The following is a 19,223-nucleotide window of genomic DNA, read 5'->3' as shown; positions in this document are numbered from 1 at the left end:
GTCTAAACAGCACTATGTATTCCCAGCTCTTCCTGAGCAGGGGAACCTGAAAAAAATCCATTGAATTTTCTACAGTCACCTTCCAGGGTTGTGGGATACGTACATGAAAAACTACATGATACTGCTACATAATTTGCATGCCAGTTTTGGAACAAATTACATTCAGAACAGCCTATTTGGGTCACTGTTGTGGTTTCACCCAGCAACTGACAGCATTAGACTCTGCCAAGGTGATTGTGACACTTTTTAACCCCTCTTCCTTCAGCATACATCTGGAAGGGATCCTCTTTGGAAAACAATGCCCTCTCTTTGTTCTCTGTAGCCTGAACAAAAGGGAGTGGGCAAGAAGTGTGATTATGGACAACAACAACTGCCAAGGGCTTTTCTCGGGATGAGATGAAGCTCAGCTCCCAGATGGCTTTACTAGTTTATTTACTCATCATTATTTTATTCTTAGTCCTATGGAGGTTTTATTGTTGAAAAACAATAAAATCCTCTGTCCTCACAAATGTCTGTTCAAACTGATCATGGCAGAGACAAGTAGCTGTTAGCATTGCCACAGTTATCTCAATTCCTAATAGCTTTAGTCCACTATGTATAGATATATTTATCAATATGTATATATTTGATAAATATTTTTAGCATTTTAGCCACTTAAATTAGCTCTTCACACTTCACACAAGCAGAGCCAAGGTCAATCATTTCACCACAGAAAAGGAAACTTACTGTATTGTCTTCTTTGGCAATTCTGACAGAGTTCTGAAGCTGCTAGTATTACTGTACATGCTTTACTTCACATCTGGTCAGAAGTTCTGTTTCACCTGTTTCTCCTTTTGCCTCCTGGAAACAAGTCATTGAGACATGAAGTTTCTACTTCATGTAGAAACTACTTGGTTGTTCCTTTCTAGCCCCAGACCCTCTGGTTTCCAACCCCCTGCAGCTGTTACAGGTTCACAATTGACAGCTCATTTTGAGGTTCAAACTGTTCTTATAGACAAAATGTCCTAGCATTTAGACCTAGATCATCTGCAAAAATGGATTTGGATTTTGAATGGCAGTGTGACTTTTAATGTCTGCTGGGCCATACTAGAAGTGTTGTACAGTAGCGGGCGTGAACTGGTCTAAGACAATGTCCATATTAGTCAGTATTCGTCTTCTGTATACTGAAGACTGGTTTCAAGAAAAACATACTGTATTCAACCTAACGTTTGTGACCTCAACCATGTGGACTTAACTCATAATGGTCAAAACCATATGATATCTCTGTTATTCTCATATAACTGTGATATTGAACATACTATATCCTTACAACTATTGATAGCAAAACAAATATTGCGTTGTGTTTAAGGTAGTAAAAGTGAAATATTGAATAGTTACAGTAACATTGTGAGTCTTGGTGACAAAAGTGATTGCTCTGCACCGCACTCTCCTTATTCTCATAAAGCATTATAGAACTTGTTATGTAAGCGTTTATTTAAGACAAATTACTTTGTCTCAATTGTACTGTGACTTTTACTTTCCCATATTTATTAATGTATTTTTATTATTTCCAGGATCAGCTGAAGGAGATATGTTTTCTCATCAATGTTGGAAGAGAAATTGATGAAACTACAGTTTCAAATAAAGGGGTCAGTAATGTGTTTACTCATTCTCAAACACACATGAGAAAATATGGTGCATGCCAAGCTTGGTACTAATTATAAAGGGAAAGGAAAAGACATGATAGCATTTAAATTACCCCAGTTGTATATACAGTATTACCTGATAAAAGTGTTAGTGACAGAACAGTGGTGAAGACAATCATTTTCAGTTATGACATTTAACATAATCTGCATTCAGGGACAACACATCACATAAATCGTATATATATATTTGCAAATTAAAATAGAAAATAGGACTCTTCCTCCATCTTAAAGCATAACATACCCAGTACATACTGTACATTTGTATTGTGCAAACCTCTCCTAAGGACCACATGTCCCTCCTGCACCAGCAAATCCGCACCCTTTTATGTAACTTCTGAGTGTTGGCTCCATTTCTCATCGTTTTGTCATGAACCATGATTCCTTGTACTTAAATATTTGAATTAATACATATGCTTGTAAGATTTTAATAAATGTTCCAAAAAATAATATTCAGGTGTTTTTCATATTATTTTCCATATGCAGATTGTGAAAAATTACTTGAATGCTGTTATGAGCACCATTAAAAGGCTCTCAGATGAAAAAGGCGCATATGCTAGGAATGCTGTTTTACAAACCACAGAAAAACTGGTGTCCACCTTGGTTCCATCAACAAATAAAACTGCTGTGAATGAAACAATACTATTGAACAGTCTAGGTAAGAAACTGAATATTTAAAAGACAGAATTTTTCTTTCAGAACATATATCTTATATCAGCATATATGCAATTCACAATTTTAAGACAACAATTGCCAGTCTTGTCTGTAACCTGGAGGGTAGCCATAGCTCAGCTGTTACTGAAAGATGTGCCTCCTCTGCATTCACGGTCCTTTTCTAAACAGTGCATTCTCTAGTTTTGATAATATCACCGCTCATGCTGGTTATCCAAAAAAGAACATGTACATAAATATATAACTGTGCATAAATGCATTAATGTTATATATTTATAATATTAATGCATTTATCTGTTTATGTTTATCTGTTTATGTTTATTTATCTGTTTATGTTCACAGCTAGCTACAAAAATAAAGAACATTTCTAATTTTCAAACTCTGTAAGGAGCACAGTTCATAAATCACAGCTTTAACATTTGGCCTTCTTATTAGTTCATTGTGAGCGAGATTTTCCAAAGATTGAAGTACATGTCAATTTCATGCCCTTCATTTCTAAATAAATTTAGTACTGAAAGACTAAATACTGGTATGTAGTGGAACTATTAATAATATGGATAATCCTATAATTATGTTTTCTTGCATTCATTGTACTAATTTTCCATATAATCTTTTGTTTACATGTTCTGTCAGTTTTTCGCATATTTTCAGATGATTTTGAGCTTGATATTTGGAAATTCAGTTTTGGGGAAAATTACTCTTTATGCTTTGCATGGCTATATTAAAGGCATTATGATAGATATTACTGTATTTTCTATATATAAAGCAACTGTCTTATTAATAAAATGTGTAGCAGTGTGTGTTGGAATACAGTGCTGCATATCTACTAAACTCTTTCAGAGGCTCGTTTGATTGGTGGTTCAGAAAAGACAAATATCCTTCTCCTGAAGAGTAAAGCAAATGAAATGAAAATCAATTTGACATCAATTGCTAAGAATAATGAGGGTAAGTAAGGATGGAATTAATTATTTTTCTAATTGTTTTACCTTACATCAAGCAAAATTAGGTAATGGGATAAAACAATTTTACTGCATAAACACATACTGTATATATTGTAACAATTTCTAATTACTTAATGTACCTCTATTATAGTTTCATAGAAAATAAAAGATCACTGAAAACAAATTAAACATTCTAAAACAAAATAAAAGATTCTAACCAGATCATACAAAATAATTTGATGAACATATGCACAGTTTAAAAGTCTTGAAGGCAGATCTGTCATTACTATTTTTATCCTCTGTCTTGTTTCTTTGTTAATGACTCTTAAAGACTCAACCTTTGAGTCTTAAAGACTCAACCTTTTTACATTGCCTTAGCCACGGGTAAAAATTTAGTATAGTGCCTTACCTCACTATAACTTTTACTAATTCTGTTCTGCTTCACACAGTACTGTTAACAGTTCACATGTTCATTTATATAATATGATTTTCTAAATATTTATTTAATCATGAGTTATGCTCCTTCTCTTCTCTCACTGACTACAGCAGAATTTTACCTTTTAGATAATGAGAAATGTCTTCTGAAACATACAGCAGCTGACCTCTGCCTGGTGTCTATCTCTTATTGGGGGTTTTCTTCTCTTGTCAACCATCTCTCCAAGTTGTCAGGTCTTTCACTCATCATCTGCTGTACTACCTGATAGCCGTTGGACTCCAACCATCCATTTTCTAACTGCTTCTTCAAATGCAAACTTGTATTGGAAAAAAAATTTTAGAACCACAGGGTTTGATTCCTGGGTGTGATCTGCATGGAGTTTGTACAGTATGTGTCCCATCCAAAACGTACTCGTACTGTATCCTGCCTTATGCCCATTGATTTCAGCGATAGACTCTTGCTTCCCCCCAACACCTGTGTTGGATAAAATCATTGGAAAATGGGTGGGATTTTACCTACTTTAAGAAAACACAAATTACTAAAATTAAAATTACTATTAAAACTCAGGGGTCGTCAGCAAAGTGGGGTTTATTCTTTATTCTTCATCCAGGGAAGCAGGAAGACTGAAATAAAGAAAAGTTATCTGTAGATTAGTATTTCTTTAAATAAACATGACCCAGATTTCATTGACATTTACACTTGTACAATCAGTGATTCTTAATTTTTCTCAAAATACAAAATTTGAGGAAGTAAGTTTATCTTCACATTTTTAAGGATTTGACCCCTACTTTTTATAAAATTCCTAACGTAACATAATAAGGTCATACTTTGGGTAATTGACTGTAACCTCTGACCCATGGACAAAGTAAAGGGGGTCTTCCTTTTGGTTTATCAGACTGAGAGGAGTTATGTTGGATCATTCATCATTAGGGAGGTTGAGAATGAATTGAGTTTACAATGTCAACGTCTGTGTTATAGACTTATGATGCGCTTCTTATCCATCATTCCTAGTGCTTTACACATAGGCCTAAACTCCTATTTTAATGTTTGGTCAATGCAGCATAAAGTTGATTACAAATCTATAATAACATGCTGCTACATATAAAATGTTGCATCAGATTTATGTCTCAAATCACAAATAAAAAATGGCATCACAAAAATCCCCTTTAAAAAAAGGTCTTTTACATATTTTAAAGAAGCATTTGACAACTGTGTGTTATCAGGTTCAGCAGCAGTGGCTTTTATGTCCTACACTGAAATGGAACAACTTCTAAGTGTTGAATTCTTTGAGAATGGAAATCAGTCGGAGATGATTTCAGATGTTATAACTGCAACATTACCCAAAACAAAGACAACCAACCTCTCAGAGCCTGTTAACTTTACTTTAAAGCACACAAAGGTATGTCACTTGATTTGATTGATAATTTAATCACATCAGTGATTGAAATGATTGGTGCTTATGTGAAAATTAGTTATTCACCAAGGTTTCAAACTAAATAGATAAAAAAGGTTTAAATAAATAAATAGGGGCCATTCATATGCAATTGTAATAAATTGTGCACTAAAAATCCAAAGGATTTACATTTATATGTAGTTTAAAACTCTCACACCCTTCCAATGCATACAGAGAACTTTTACATTCTGCTTACATTTGTTGTAATTGCCATACTTACAGTATGTGTACCATGTGTACCAGTATGTGTACCATTCCTCTGGCCTGGCCTGCATGTGCTTTACTCTTGTGTGCATATCTACTATTCAAGTATTCATTTTAAAACCTGATGATGATTGTTGTAACTTTTAAAAATTATACCAATATTTGTTTAAAGGTCTGAGTAAGAAAAATAATAATTACTGATAATGCAGCTGACATGCAGTTTTCTTTAGTCCCATTTAGAAAATGGACTTTTGACCTGTGTCTATTGGAAGGAGACGGTCTGGTCTGTGGAAGGTTGCACAGCAACATATTCAAATGAAAGCCACACAGTGTGCAGCTGTACTCACCTCTCCACCTTTGCTCTGATAATGCAGATGGATAAGGAACATGAGGTAATTAATTTTGAGAAATGAGTGATGACTCTGTTATTTACATTTACAGTAGGCTGCATTTGAACAAGTATCACATCCTGTAACATATATAAATCTTCTCTGAAATGTACTTGCCCATTTGTTTTAATTAGCAGGTAAAATCTGCAAAGTTCTAATGCAATCTGTACAATGGTTTAATTGTAACTGGAAATAACTGGAAAGCAGTTAACAGTCTGAGTAAAATGAAAATGAATTAAGGAGAAGCTAGAATTACACCATGTTCAGAGATAATTGCCCATACACTTACTGAAGAAGAGCAGTTAACTGCGGACTGCACATTTTGACTACTGAGTGATGACCAGCAATGGGTATAAAAAAAGTCTTCTGTGTAATGTGGCTTGACAGGACCTGCTATGTCATCACCACCTACCACCCTCTTAAAAAAAGAAACAAAATGGTTAGGGGACCATCTCTGTTCAAGCAGAAACCCTGTTTCATTGTATAATAATTGTAAAGTCAGTGGAGTCACACCTACTAAGTCTGTTTACTACTGTAACACTATCTAGTGTTACAGAACATACATTGATAATAAGGGCAAAAGAAATGGTGGGTAGGCTGTCAACTTTAAGAAGAAATCCAACTGTCACATGTTTACAGTATACAGTATATATTGCATATCCAGTTAGATTCAGTTGGTTGTATTCACCTTCCACCAACCTCTTGCAAACTACAGTAGGTCAGTATGTCTATTAGTTAAGCCAATTACCTTTCAATAGACCTTTCAATTAACCAATAGACAGGCTATTTAAGGCAGGACTCTCAGCTAGACTGGTACGCTAACATCAGAGCTACTGCATTAAGCTACAGCTGACAAGCCACTCTGGCTATACATTTATTTAACAATCTCCTAACAATCTCCAACTGAGAAAAGCCTTTATTTAGAGACCCTAGACCAATACCTTTGATACCCCACTTCTCCGCTGACCCATTTTAGAACTGGTTATTTGCTGTCTGTTTATCCTGGGGAACCCCTTCCGCTCTCACGCTCAGAGTCTGTGCACTGACTGCATTCAGAAGCCTTTAATTGTCTAGCTAACCTGTCTCTTCAGATCTCTCTCCTCTACTCCTTCTGCTTGTCTTTCTGGGTCCCCTGCGCTTGGGTCTTGACCTGTCAACTTGGCAGCACTGCAACCACCAGCTGCATCATAACAGTTGCAGCTCATAATAAGATTGTAAATGAGTTTTCAATTTACAGTCAAGTCCATGTTGCTGAAAGCAGTACCTCAATTTGTATCACAGGTTTTTTGGTTTGTCTGTTCCATTACATATGCCAGGTATGAAATTTCTCCTTTTTTTACTATCTTTCAGGTTGATGACCTTCTAGCATTCATTAATAAAATAGCAGTTTCAATTAACCTAGTCTGCCTGGCCCTGGCCATTCTAACTTTCTCCTTCTGTACTTGGAATCCAAAGATCAACAACACAGCGCGCCTCAACCTCAGCATCTGTCTTTTCCTTGCTCACTTCATCTTTGTGCTTGGATCATCACAAACAGAAAATAAGGTGAGCATTGGAATCAAAACATTGCTTGGATAAAAACGTTGCCTTCAGGAAGTATTTAGCCCCTTGGATATTTTACAATTTTTTAATGTTTCTGACTCTAAAATATACCCATATACAGTAGTTTTTTTGTCACTGATATTCTGTAATGTCAAAGTAGAACTAAAGCTTTGGAAATGGTTTACATGTTTAAAAGAAAATGCTGAAATGTCTTTATTTGATAAGTATACACTACTTTTCTATGACACTCCAAATTCAGGCCAGGTGCATCCAATTTCCTTGTAAGATTACTCTAAAACTTAATGGAGTCAGTTTAATTGGTTTGCATGATTTCAGGAAATATACCTGTCTAAATGTTCCTTAGTTGACAGTGCATGTCAGAGCTTAAACTTTACTATGAACACTATGCAGAAGGCACTCCTGTCCATACAACTCCAGGAAAGAATTGTGAGGAGGTGTAGCTCTGTGCAGGTGTATAAAAAAATATCTTGGGTGTTGAAAGTTCCCAGGAGCACAGACAGGTCAATCATTAGGAATTGGAAGGAATACAGAACCACACAGACTCTTTGTGAAGCAGACTGTCCCAAACTGAGCAATGGGAGAAAAAGGACCATAGTCAGTAAAGTGACCAAGAAACCAATAACCACCCTGACAGAACTACAGAAATCCACCTCTAAGATCGGTGAACCTGTCCTGAGGACAATAGCCTCTGCAGTACTACACAGATTTAGTCTTTATGGGAGAGTGGCTGTCACGATTGTAGTCCTTCCCCCTTAAGGGCTCTCCGGCTCGTTCACTTTTAAGTTGATGTTATGCACCTGCTCCCTGTTCCTGCCTCCCTACTAAAGCCAGATGCTCACTCCGTTCCGGGCTCTGCATTGGTTTCCTGAACCAGCTGAGTCCAGGACCTGGAGCGCCTGATTCCTTTCCCCCCCGACCCTTCGCTGGATCCCGTTCCAGTTTTTAACTTTGTCTCGTCTGTCTACGACCCCTTGCCAGATCCCAGTCCGGCTTTTAACTTTGTCTTGTTCGTTTTGGATTGATCACCCGGCTCTGGACATTTGCCTCACCACGGATCTCCCTTTGGACTCCCTTTTGGACTGTTCGCCCTGGACCACGCCCCCCCTGTTCGTCTACCAGCCTGTTCCTCGTCTCTTCCCTGTGTGTGTTCACTCCCTTCCGGATTGTGTCATCTGCATAGGGTCCTGAAAGATGCTTCGTAACAGTGGCTAAATAGAAGTCACTCCTGAAAAAAGACACAACTGCACACGTGGATTTTACAAGAAGGCAGACCCTGTGACCACGTGGCCAAAGGTTCTCTGGTCTGATAAAATAAAAATTGAACTTTTTGGTCTGATGCAAAGCACTATGCCTGGAACAATTTAAAAAAAGCTCATACCAAGCTTCATCTTAAAAGGATGTTTTCAGCATCAGGAAAGGGGGCGCTTATCAGAGTAGAGGGAACAATGAGTGGAATCAAATACAGTCAAGTCCTTGAGGAAAGGACCTTAGACTGGAGAGAAGTTTCGTATTCCAACAGGTCAACAACCCCAAGCATACAGTTGTAATAATAATAATAATTGCTTATACTTATATAGCACTTTTCTGGACACTCCACTCAAAGCGCTTTACAGGTAATGGGGACTCCCCTCCACCACCACCAATGTGCAGCATCCACCTGGATGATGCAACGGCAGCCATAGTGCGCCAGAACGCCCACCACACATCAGCTATCAGTGGGGAGGAGAGCAAAGTAATGTAGCCATTTCATAGATGGGGATTATTAGGAGGCCATGATTGGTAAGGGCCAATGGGAAATTTGGCCAGGACACCAGGGTTACACCCCTACTCTTTTCGAGAAACGCCCTGGGATTTTTAATGACCACAGAGAGTCAGGACCTCGGTTTTACACCTCATCCAAAGGACGGTGCCTATTTTTTTTACAGTATGGTGTCCCCATCACTACACTGGGGCATTAGGACCCACATGGACCTCAGGGTGAGCACACCCTGCTGGCCCCACTAACACCTCTTTCAGCAGCAACCTTAGTTTTTCCCAGGAGGTCTCCTATCCAGGTACTGACCAGGCTCACACCTGCTTAGCTTCAGTGGGTTGCCAGTTGTGAGTTGCAGGGTGATATGGCTGTGGCTCTATTGTACATAGAGTGGAGCAGATAAGAAAGGAAAGCAGTGACTTCCACAGAGTTAAGACAACTTGAGCAGCAGTTTCCCTATTTAGCTTAACAGATACTGGGCAAATCGACAAGGAAGAATGGGCAAATAAAGATGTGCAAATTTGACATTTACACATCTCCAAGAAGACAATTGCTGCAAAAAGTGTTTCTTAAAAGTAAACATAAGGGGCTTATACTTTAGTAATCAAGTTTTTTTCTGTGTTTCATTTTTCATAGAGTTTTGTTTCACAATGAAACATTTTGTTTTCGCATGTTGTGTGAATCTTACATGATTTCATGATTTCAATGCAATAGAACAGTGGTTTTCGACCTGTGGGCCATGAAATGATTGTTGTAATCAGGCCGGCGCTACGGAGGGTGCAATGAGTGCAATTGCACCTGGACCCAGATCTAAGGGGGCCCGTTGCTAACGTCATTAAAATGAACCATTAAAATGAACCATTAAAACGTCATTAGAAAAAAACATCCGTAAAAAATAAACGAACGAGGGTTCGTATGTCTGAGGCAGGGAACGCTGTGTATTTTCCAATAGCAATATTAGTCTGGCATATTTAAAATTAAAACACAATGATCTAGGAAAACACGGCTGTGGAGATGATTTGTAATTGGTCATTGGCGCGTTCATTCCGAAATGTGTAGAATTGGATAACGCGAGCTGTTCCCCTGCAAGACTGAGCAGCACACAAGCTTACGTTTAGCAACATGAAAGTGATCGAGAAATGTAACTCAGGCAGCGAGAAACGCAAAGAACAGAAAAGACCATTAGAGAGGAAAGGTTTAAAGTGGACTTCATCAATTGCTTTCTGGACACTGTCATCATTGTGAGACAGAAAGACGTTTTTTTTTTCTTGAGCGAATTCAGCCATCTTTTTGGCATTTTGTTTGACATTAAAAATACCGGAGATAATTCAACTGAAGCTGCAACGAACTTGCCTTGTTTTAGGAGACATGGTGGAGATTTGGCAACTGAATTAAAGTTCTGTCTCATCTACGCCCCAATGAAGTCAACACTCCGTTTGAAGTACTGCAGTATTTGGTCAGATATGAAATCCGCTATTCCAGACAAAGTGATAGCATGTCAAGTGTTTTTAACAATTCCAGCTGCTGTCACCAGTGCTGAATGCTCGTTTAGCAAACTGAAATTGATCAAAACCTATCTAAGGTCCACCATGACACAGGACAGACTGTCAGCTCTGGCTTTGTTGTCTATATAGAGAACAGCACCGCAAGGCAGGTGGATTTCAGTGATATCATCCCAAAGTCGCAAGTTTGTTGCGACAAAAGCGCGACGAGACAAGCTGTAAACGTTTAAATAGCTCGTTACTAAGTATCAAGTTCAGTATGTTAGCCCATTTGAATTCTGCTCTCTTGCTCTGTGTGCATTGGCGGAGGCAGAAGGAAGCCGGAGGGGATTTTGTATTTACTTGCACCCGAGCCCAAGTATGGGTTGCGCCAGCCTTGGCTGCAGTTGTAAAACAGTCGTAAATATATAACATTATATATGTGACCTAGTGGTGAATAGCGGCCTGTTATGCCAAATCCACTAGATGGCGCTACCTCTTAGCTCGCGGTGTATCTTAGTTCCTGTCAGTTGATTTCAGCGTTCTGCGCATGGGCAGTAGGGACTAAGAAGCAGTGAGTTACCGATAAAAAGTACCCGAAATTACTACTGAGAGTTGTAACGTTCTCAGTGAGGGTAGAGCTGAGAGGTGACCTGTGCAGCCTGTGAGCGGCCTATTTCTGCACGCGCTGCGTGAAAGAGCCACTACCGTATTTTGTGTAGATAAAAATATCGTTATATGTCATTTCTTTTGTTTTTTATTTTTTTTTAAACTAAGAACAGATCAGACCACATACTGTACTCACCTAGAAATAAAGAACCCCAAAAATATATTTGTGTCCCGTGCTGATTAATCTTTGCCAGGCTACATATATAATATAAATAACATAATATAAACATTTGTATATATTATGGCTTAGCATGCTGGCATGACGTGACTGCCATTTGGCGCTATTATACAGTATGTGACATGACAAGAAATCTAATGCAGAATGTAGTATAACTGCCTAACTATGCTTCATGTCTTGGATAAGTGGCTTGCGTTTGGTTCTCTTACGAGGACACAGAGGAAGGCCCATCTACAAGCAAAGAAACCGCTTCAGTGTCTTATAATGATAACCCAAAATCCAAACACAAACTAAAAAAGAGAAAATGGGAACTGAGAACGAGCCGCTGCCGCTGTGTGCTGTGTGTTGCAAAGTGTTATCAAACGAGGCTTTAAAGCCAAACAAAATACGTCTCTGCAGCCCGACATCCAGCATTTGGTATGTATCAAAGAGAACCAGCCCGCTCACTAAGTGAGCCAGAAAGAAGGTGCGTGTGTTCACAGCTGGGCTAGTTGAAAGCTATTGAGTGTGCATTCCTGCGCCCATTGGAAAATCTACATGTTGAATATAATGTAACCGATGGGGAGTTAACATATATTTCCGATTTATAATTATTTTGATAGTTATTGTGCATATTTGTGTATCTCAATGTCCTCATAAATTAATTGGCACAGAACGCTACCCCACACTTGTGTAAAAATATTCAGTTCCTTTTGATTCCGCTCGCTCAGTTTTGTTTCTGACAAGGCTAACGTTAAGTACGAGAGATATCATAATTAAGAAAGAGCTGTACTGGTGCCTTAGTTTTTACAATATTTTTCTTATTTTTATTTTTATTTTTTTGTGAGGTGCTGACTGGACTCCTTCTGTAATCAATAAAATGTCTTTGTAAAGCTGTACAGTAGCTTGTACAGTATATGCGTATTTTCTCTGATTACCGGTGTCGATTAGGCTACTGCTGAGGTGTAGAGCTAACCCATTTCAAATGGTGAGGACGGCCTGGTCCTTGTGTGGGCCGCGGAAGTTTTTATGGTCGGTCATGTGGGCCTTGTGCTGTAATAGGCTGGGAACCCCTGCATTAGAATATCTGGTTGTGGCACAGGATTATTTGCAGTTGTGGGGATACTTTCTGAAGCCACTGTACATTGCATCAGGAGCACTTGGCAAAGTTGCAGCTGCTCTATTTTTAAGGTGTTTTCAAGTCTTAAGCTAATTGGTTGAGAAGCAAACTTCACATTTTGTGGTAAGGCACTCATGTTCAGTATTTAACACAGAGTTAAGATTGTCGTGATTCATGACAATGGGGTGTAGTGCAGACCTGGAAAGAGGAATATAAGGAAAATAAGAAAAAAAGAACACACTCTGGTTTAAAATTTCACCTGACCAATTGTCCTCCACTAGCTGGTAAGATGACTGAGGAGGGCAGGTTTGTCCACACTGCATTCTGGGCATTGTGTCAGATGAGAACAGTTCTTGTCTAGCGTTTTCTTACAATAAATGTAAAGATATAATGTATTTGCATTGTTTATAACCTCTGAAAGTTACAGAATTACTGCAACATTTTTATAAAGATACAGATGTAGCCAATCAGAATGCATGGTAATACCCCATAACGTGGGATTGGGGGTGCAGGTTTGGCCAGCACATGATTCGCTGGCCAAAGATGATCGACAGGTGGCACTTGTAGTGCATTAGTTGTTAGTGAAAAGATTGTTCTCTACTGTGCATGTTTAAATTGGGTTAATATGGAATATTATTATGGGATTTTACAACTAAACAGAACTTTTGGTAGCTGAGCAAAAAAAGTAACAGGAGCATGAGGTCTCTGAACATCATAAACAATATTAATTTAGGAATTTAAATATATTATACACACCGTATATGGCTGATAGTGGTACCTAAAATGTAAAAAAAAAACACAACAGTATTCCACCTTTTTCGTAAACATTTTATGCATCAAAATCTTTAACCCAATCACTTACTGTATTATTTTGGAAAAGTTTTGACATGCTTGTTCTTACTATATTAAGTTTGCTTTATAAAAAGCTGTAATGTTTTAACTTTTTCTATGAGCCTTCTGCTCACCCCCAGAAGGCGCTTTAGGGGGTCGCTCGGCTGCTGGGCAAATCACCGCTCAAAAAAATAATTGTGAATTTGATACAGCCCTACACATGACCACTAGTGCCATGGCCTGGGGAGGGCCACCATGAACAAGAGAAACACCTGTTCTGCAAGACAGTAAGATAGATGCTCACATCTGATGGGACATTATAGAGCCAATGAACTATTGCTATTTGCTTGTATGGCTAATTAAAAAGCCAAAGGTGAAAACAAGCAAGATATAATGGCATTTATTTTAAGATTTATTTGCTTTAGTTTTGCATTCTATGAACCATTCACATACCTAGCCTATGGAATGACCATGCAAACTGCCATACCATGGGAATTTGATAGAATGCAACACCCATAAGGAGACTATGTTTTTAAAGTATGACCCCCCTCTTATTGACACAAGAGTCATGCAACCCAAGCCAATTGCGTACAGTGCTACTATATTAAAAACAACCCAGATCCAAAGTACAACACAATCTGCTAGTCACCTCATGTCTTCCATACATAAGTTACAGTGGTTGACTGACCAAAATACATAATATTGTGACTTCTGATATTGATCTTTCAGTTTTTACACATACAAAGGTTTGAACATAGCTATCTAATATAGTATGCAGTTTGTTGGTTGAGATATAAATCCAAGCCAAGAAGATAGCTTGTACTTCTCTTAGTAGAAGCTCCTTACCATTTTTTCAGATCCTGTGTTCAGCCATTGCTGTAATCCTGCACTACCTCTTCCTTGGAAGTTTTATGTGGATGTACTTGGAAGCAATTCAGATCTTCCTCCTGGTGAAGAGCCTGAAGAAAGTGAAGGTCATCCAGAGACAGGGACTGCACTATGGTTACCTTCTGCTGATTGGGTACAGCACTCCTGCTATCATTGTGGGTGTGTCAGTTGGAGTTTTTCCAAATGGCTATGGAAATGAAAAAAAGTAAGTGCTTGTCTCACTCTTTTGTGTGCATAAGTATACAGACATTAGCCCATGTTTCTGCTGAGACTTTTATGTGAGAAATCTTTTCAGATGCTGGCTGAACAATGACAATGGCTTCAGGTGGAGTTTCCTGGGGCCTGTGTGCTATATTCTTGTGGTATGTTTTTTTTTCATCAGCTCCAGTAAAATATGCATAAAGTGATAACTGAATTTTGAAAATTCTCTTTTTAACCAAATGACCTATATGTTATAGGACATATATGCTTAATGGAACAAGTAATGGGTTTATTCCATACTGAAAAGAGAAGAAAGAAAACAAAACGTTTCAGCTGTGGAACCTTCTTCCTTACACCCGAACATAATCAAAGAAACAATAACGGGAGTAGTGGAGAGCCCTCTAGGGAGGGATGTCAGGCGTGACAGTTAATTTACTGAGGTTTGATTAATCTTAATGATGCATAACTCAATCATATGTTTCTAGTAATTTACATTATGGTTAATGAAAACTGCAGTTTGGATACAGTGAAAATTTTATTCTAAAGAAATGGGTTGGTTTATTTTTTAATATACTTTCTACAGACCAGTGTCCTTCTCTTTGTTTCAACTGTATGGAATCTCCTAACTGTTCTGGCTCACATGAAAAGTGAAATCTCCAAAATAAGAGACACCAGGTGGGTACTACAGTGAAAACTTTGACCTGCAGACAGCAAATGATTCCTTCAAAGTTTATGATCTGCTAACAAAGGTTAAAAAAATAAATACACAACCACAAGGAGTCACAGTATCCCTTAAGCATTGAAAAACATTAAACATTGAATGGCATTGTGTTTATTAAAGTCCATTGCTTTGATTTAGAACTATGCAACATAGTCCTGTAAAACCCAATAAATGTAAATCTGTCAAACCAAACAATATTAAAAGAAATCCCCCAAAGACCAATATCACCTTATAACATAAGGAATATAATAAAAATTACAAATGAGAGGAGGTCATTCAGCCCATCTGACCCATTCAGTAGTTAGTAATTTATGGCTCCAAGGGTCTCATTAAAGTGATTAAGCTGTTTCTTAAAGGAAGCTAAAGAACAAAGCTGGGTTACTTGTTTCATACTCCCAAAACTCTCTGGGTAAAGAAGTGCTTCCTTTTCTTATTTTTTAATGCACTTTCATGTAGTTTCCATGTGTGTTATCTGGTTCGTGTTTCACTGTTCACTGTTTTGAAGAAATTCACTTTTTTGACCTCATCAGTGCAATTGAGGATGATAATTAATTGTATCAATTGCCCTCATTGTCTTTTCAGTGCAAGACTAAAAAGGTTAAGCTCTCTCTACCCTTTCAGTGTAGGACATTCATTAAAGTCTTGAAATGTATCTGATTGCTTTGCTGTGGACTGTTTCTAGAGCAGCGATATACTTTTTTGTACCATGGTGACCAAAATTGAACATGATATTCTAAATGTGGTCAAACACTTGATTTGAGTTCTACATAACAGGCCACAGCCTGTCCCAAGGCAAGAATGGGATGCCATCCATCACAAGGCAAACACACTCACAAAAATACACACACTCAATTTTCTCAGAAGGCAATTAACCTACTAGTATGTCTTTGGACTGTTAGAGGAAATTAGAGTACCCTTTGGAAACACACACAAACACAGAGAGAAAATACAAACAGTTTCAGTTTATTTTAATGCAGTCATTGTCTACCCTAGCTAGGAACTTGTCAACTCTGGTCAATATCAGTCACCTTAGCTCCATGAAGATAGCAAACTAATATTGCCTGTAAGTTTGACATATCAGAAATGAACCTCAAACCCTAGTTAAACCAGGTCTGGCTTGTTTGAAATGTTAAGTCTTCTCCATCTCTTTCAGATTAATGGTCTTCAAGACACTTGCCCAATTTGTCATCCTGGGTTGCAGCTGGATCCTAGCTTTCGTCCAGGAATCTCCAATGTTCTTTTATATGTTTCTCTTCCTCAATTCGCAGCAGGGGACCTTTATCTTTCTTGTTCATTGCCTGCTCAACAAAGAGGTAATTTATTTCCATGGACTTTCATACCTAGTTTATCTATAGCAGGTAATTTAAATTGGAGTTCATTTGCCAACTCACGTTCAATGAAGTTTTTGTGGTTCTGCATTGTAGAAACATTTGTTTTACACCTACTGTAGGTGAACACAAAATGGGGTTTTCCTGAAATGTTGGGCTCTTCTAGACAGAACTATAGCAGCCATTCTGCTATGGTAGTTGCACTACAGGCATTTCTTACTCTGTATTTTGCTTTGGGACTCTTTTAGCTCTATTGTCTGTTTTCTAGTGTTTCTATGACTGACTGAGAATATGTTGCACTTTAAGTCTGAATTCCTGCAAATAATTATGTTGTTTTACATTTACGAGTATTTCACAAAAAGGTGTCTAAAATAATTCCCTCATCATCATCTTAGATGGTCACCATATCATCGACAGTGAAAGCCAATATCAGTTGTCTTTGAATATTTCTTTAACAGATGCCAGCACTTTGTTTTCCAAAGTAAGTAGTTTCAGAAACTCTGAGAATGTGGAGGCACATGTGCAGCACAAAGTTGAAATAGCAACAGGTGAGATGACAGCTACTTTGAAGGGTGTGGAAGTTTTATTCGGAGTGATATGGAAGAAAGGGACTATCCCATAACATTGGAATAGGGCAGAGGGCTGCTTTGTTTTTAAGGAAAATAATTCCTCTGCCATTGGAGTTGTTGGGTGAGATCTTCTCAGTGTAAGCTAAAAAGATGACAACATACACAACCAAGAAAATCTATGCAGAAAGGGGAGATCCCAGGCTTTTCAGGATGCTTGGACTACACAGGAGTCCTTACTCCAATGATTTGGGAGGTAAAGTCCAGAAGAGCAAACCTGACAATTGTCTGGTTGGATCTGGATAATGTCACTGCCTCTGCAGTCATGTCCTTAGTTTCCTTTGCTTTGCTGTCCTTCCGGTGTCTCCCTCTCTGGGGCTATATATTTCCGGGTCTCTCATTCACCTTGTCTCAGCATTGACATTCGGATGTCCTGAGACCCGCCTAGCACCAGGTTGCCCCACATCCGCTGCCTGAGGGCATTGGTTTCTATACGACTCCTGAACTGCTGAGCCCGGGCTAATCCCCCGTTCCGCCGCTACATATATGGGTCTTTTTCTGCTCTCCTGCCATTCCACGGTTTGTCCCTTCCAACATCCTTGACAGATAATGCATATGGATTCTTCCCACATAGTTTGATTTGGGTTGCATTGGAGCACCTTCATATCCCACACCAAGGGAATGATTTCCAGATTCTATTCATTAATTGCATTACAGTTTAATTCAGTACAGTTTGCAACAAGCCGGAAAGAGTTAGAGAAAGAAATTGTAACAGATTATTATGAGGGAATGAACCTCATAATAACAACAGAACAGAAGAAGAACAAGCCTGGGGACCTTAGATGCAATCAGCCACCTGCCAACCAGTACTTAGGGGGTTCACAGATTATCTCACTGTAACAACCCCATCCCACTTGTAATGTGCAAGTGGGTTTTCAAAGCTCCGGAGGGCTTGGCAACCTGGGTGAGAATGGATTTCAAATCAAGGAAGTCAAGGTGTATAGTGATCAGGAAAGGAAGAGTAAGCAATAGATTCATGTGCTAAATCCCATTCCATAAATTAAGGCATATCCAATCAAATGCCTGGGCCAAGTATTTCAACAAGAAGTAATTGGACAAAGAAAATAACAGCAACATGAAACAGCAGGCAAGGGTTGGCTGAGGAAGACTGATTGGACCGGACTCCCAGGGAAATTCAAGGCGTGTCAATTCAAGGTGTCTATTCCCTTCACAGACTGGCCACTAATGACAAGTGGTGGCACTAGTCCTCCCCTATTAATACCCCACCACCAGCTCTTTGGTCTTACCACTGTTAAGCTCCAAATTATTCATATTACACCATTTGGCAAGTGCACTGACCTCAATTCTATATGCTGTTTTGTCATTGTTAATTTTGTGTCATCTGTGAATTTTTTTATATTAACAGACTCTGTATAACATGTAATGGAGTGGTGACAGTACACAGCCTTAAGGGGCTCCAGTATTCAGAATACTTTGAAAGCATGGTACCGATCTTCACCACCTGCTTTCTATCACACAGAAAATCCAGTGGTTTATCAAACAGCTTTATAGGCACAATTGTAGTAAATGCTGAGCTATAGTCATTGAATAGAACGCTTTTGTAGGAAGCAGGAGCCACAAGGTACAGCAGGATGAAATGAAGGCAAGGAGAAATCCACTATTGGAACTATTGGCTCTGTATACAAAGTGCCTAGCTCTACCGTTGACAGATGGTTACAAACCTGTCACTCAAAAACTTTAATTTTTACCAAGGTCAGGGCCGCAGGGCTATAATCATTCAGGCAGTTGACATTAGCTTTCTCAGGCACTGTAATAATTACTGCAGATTTAAAACATGCAGGAACTTTACACTGCTAAGGAGACCTATTAAAAATGTCAGTAAAAACAGGAGCAAGCTGATAGGTACAGCACTTAAGATTTGCTTTGGACACAAGATCAGGTCATTCTTGCTTCTTGCTACTTCCTTCTTGCTGTGTTGTTTTAGTAGACCTCATGCTCCTGCATTACACAGGGTGGGTTCAGGGTCTTCACCACTGTATGCAGAATCTGTTGATTAGCCTGTACCATAAAATTAATTGAGGTTATCAGCAAGCTTGTAATTGTCATTATGGAAAGTGTATTTGATCTCATAGCTTGTAATCAGCTGG

General features: G+C 38.6%; 1 protein-coding gene across 1 annotated transcript; it reads left to right on the top strand.

The window, feature by feature from the left end:
• The first annotated feature begins 1,609 nt into the window (after positions 1–1,609).
• On the top strand, positions 1,610–16,772 carry LOC148820936 (adhesion G protein-coupled receptor E3-like). The gene is made up of 11 exons (XM_088933415.1): positions 1,610–1,628; positions 2,169–2,340; positions 3,189–3,299; positions 4,955–5,130; positions 5,619–5,780; positions 7,128–7,322; positions 14,209–14,444; positions 14,535–14,601; positions 15,024–15,115; positions 16,315–16,474; positions 16,758–16,772. The coding sequence occupies exons 2-11, from the start codon at positions 2,196–2,198 to the stop codon at positions 16,770–16,772; spliced, it is 1,359 nt and encodes a 452-aa protein (XP_088789541.1). The 5' UTR covers positions 1,610–1,628; positions 2,169–2,195.
• Positions 16,773–19,223: the final 2,451 nt, after the last annotated feature.

The sequence above is a fragment of the Atractosteus spatula genome, chromosome 14, assembly GCF_055471065.1.
Source record: "Atractosteus spatula isolate fAtrSpa1 chromosome 14, fAtrSpa1.hap1, whole genome shotgun sequence".
NCBI classification, from domain to species: domain Eukaryota; kingdom Metazoa; phylum Chordata; class Actinopteri; order Semionotiformes; family Lepisosteidae; genus Atractosteus; species Atractosteus spatula.
The sequence above is the reverse complement of the archived record's forward strand: the minus strand, read 5'-3'. Positions and strand labels throughout refer to the sequence as shown.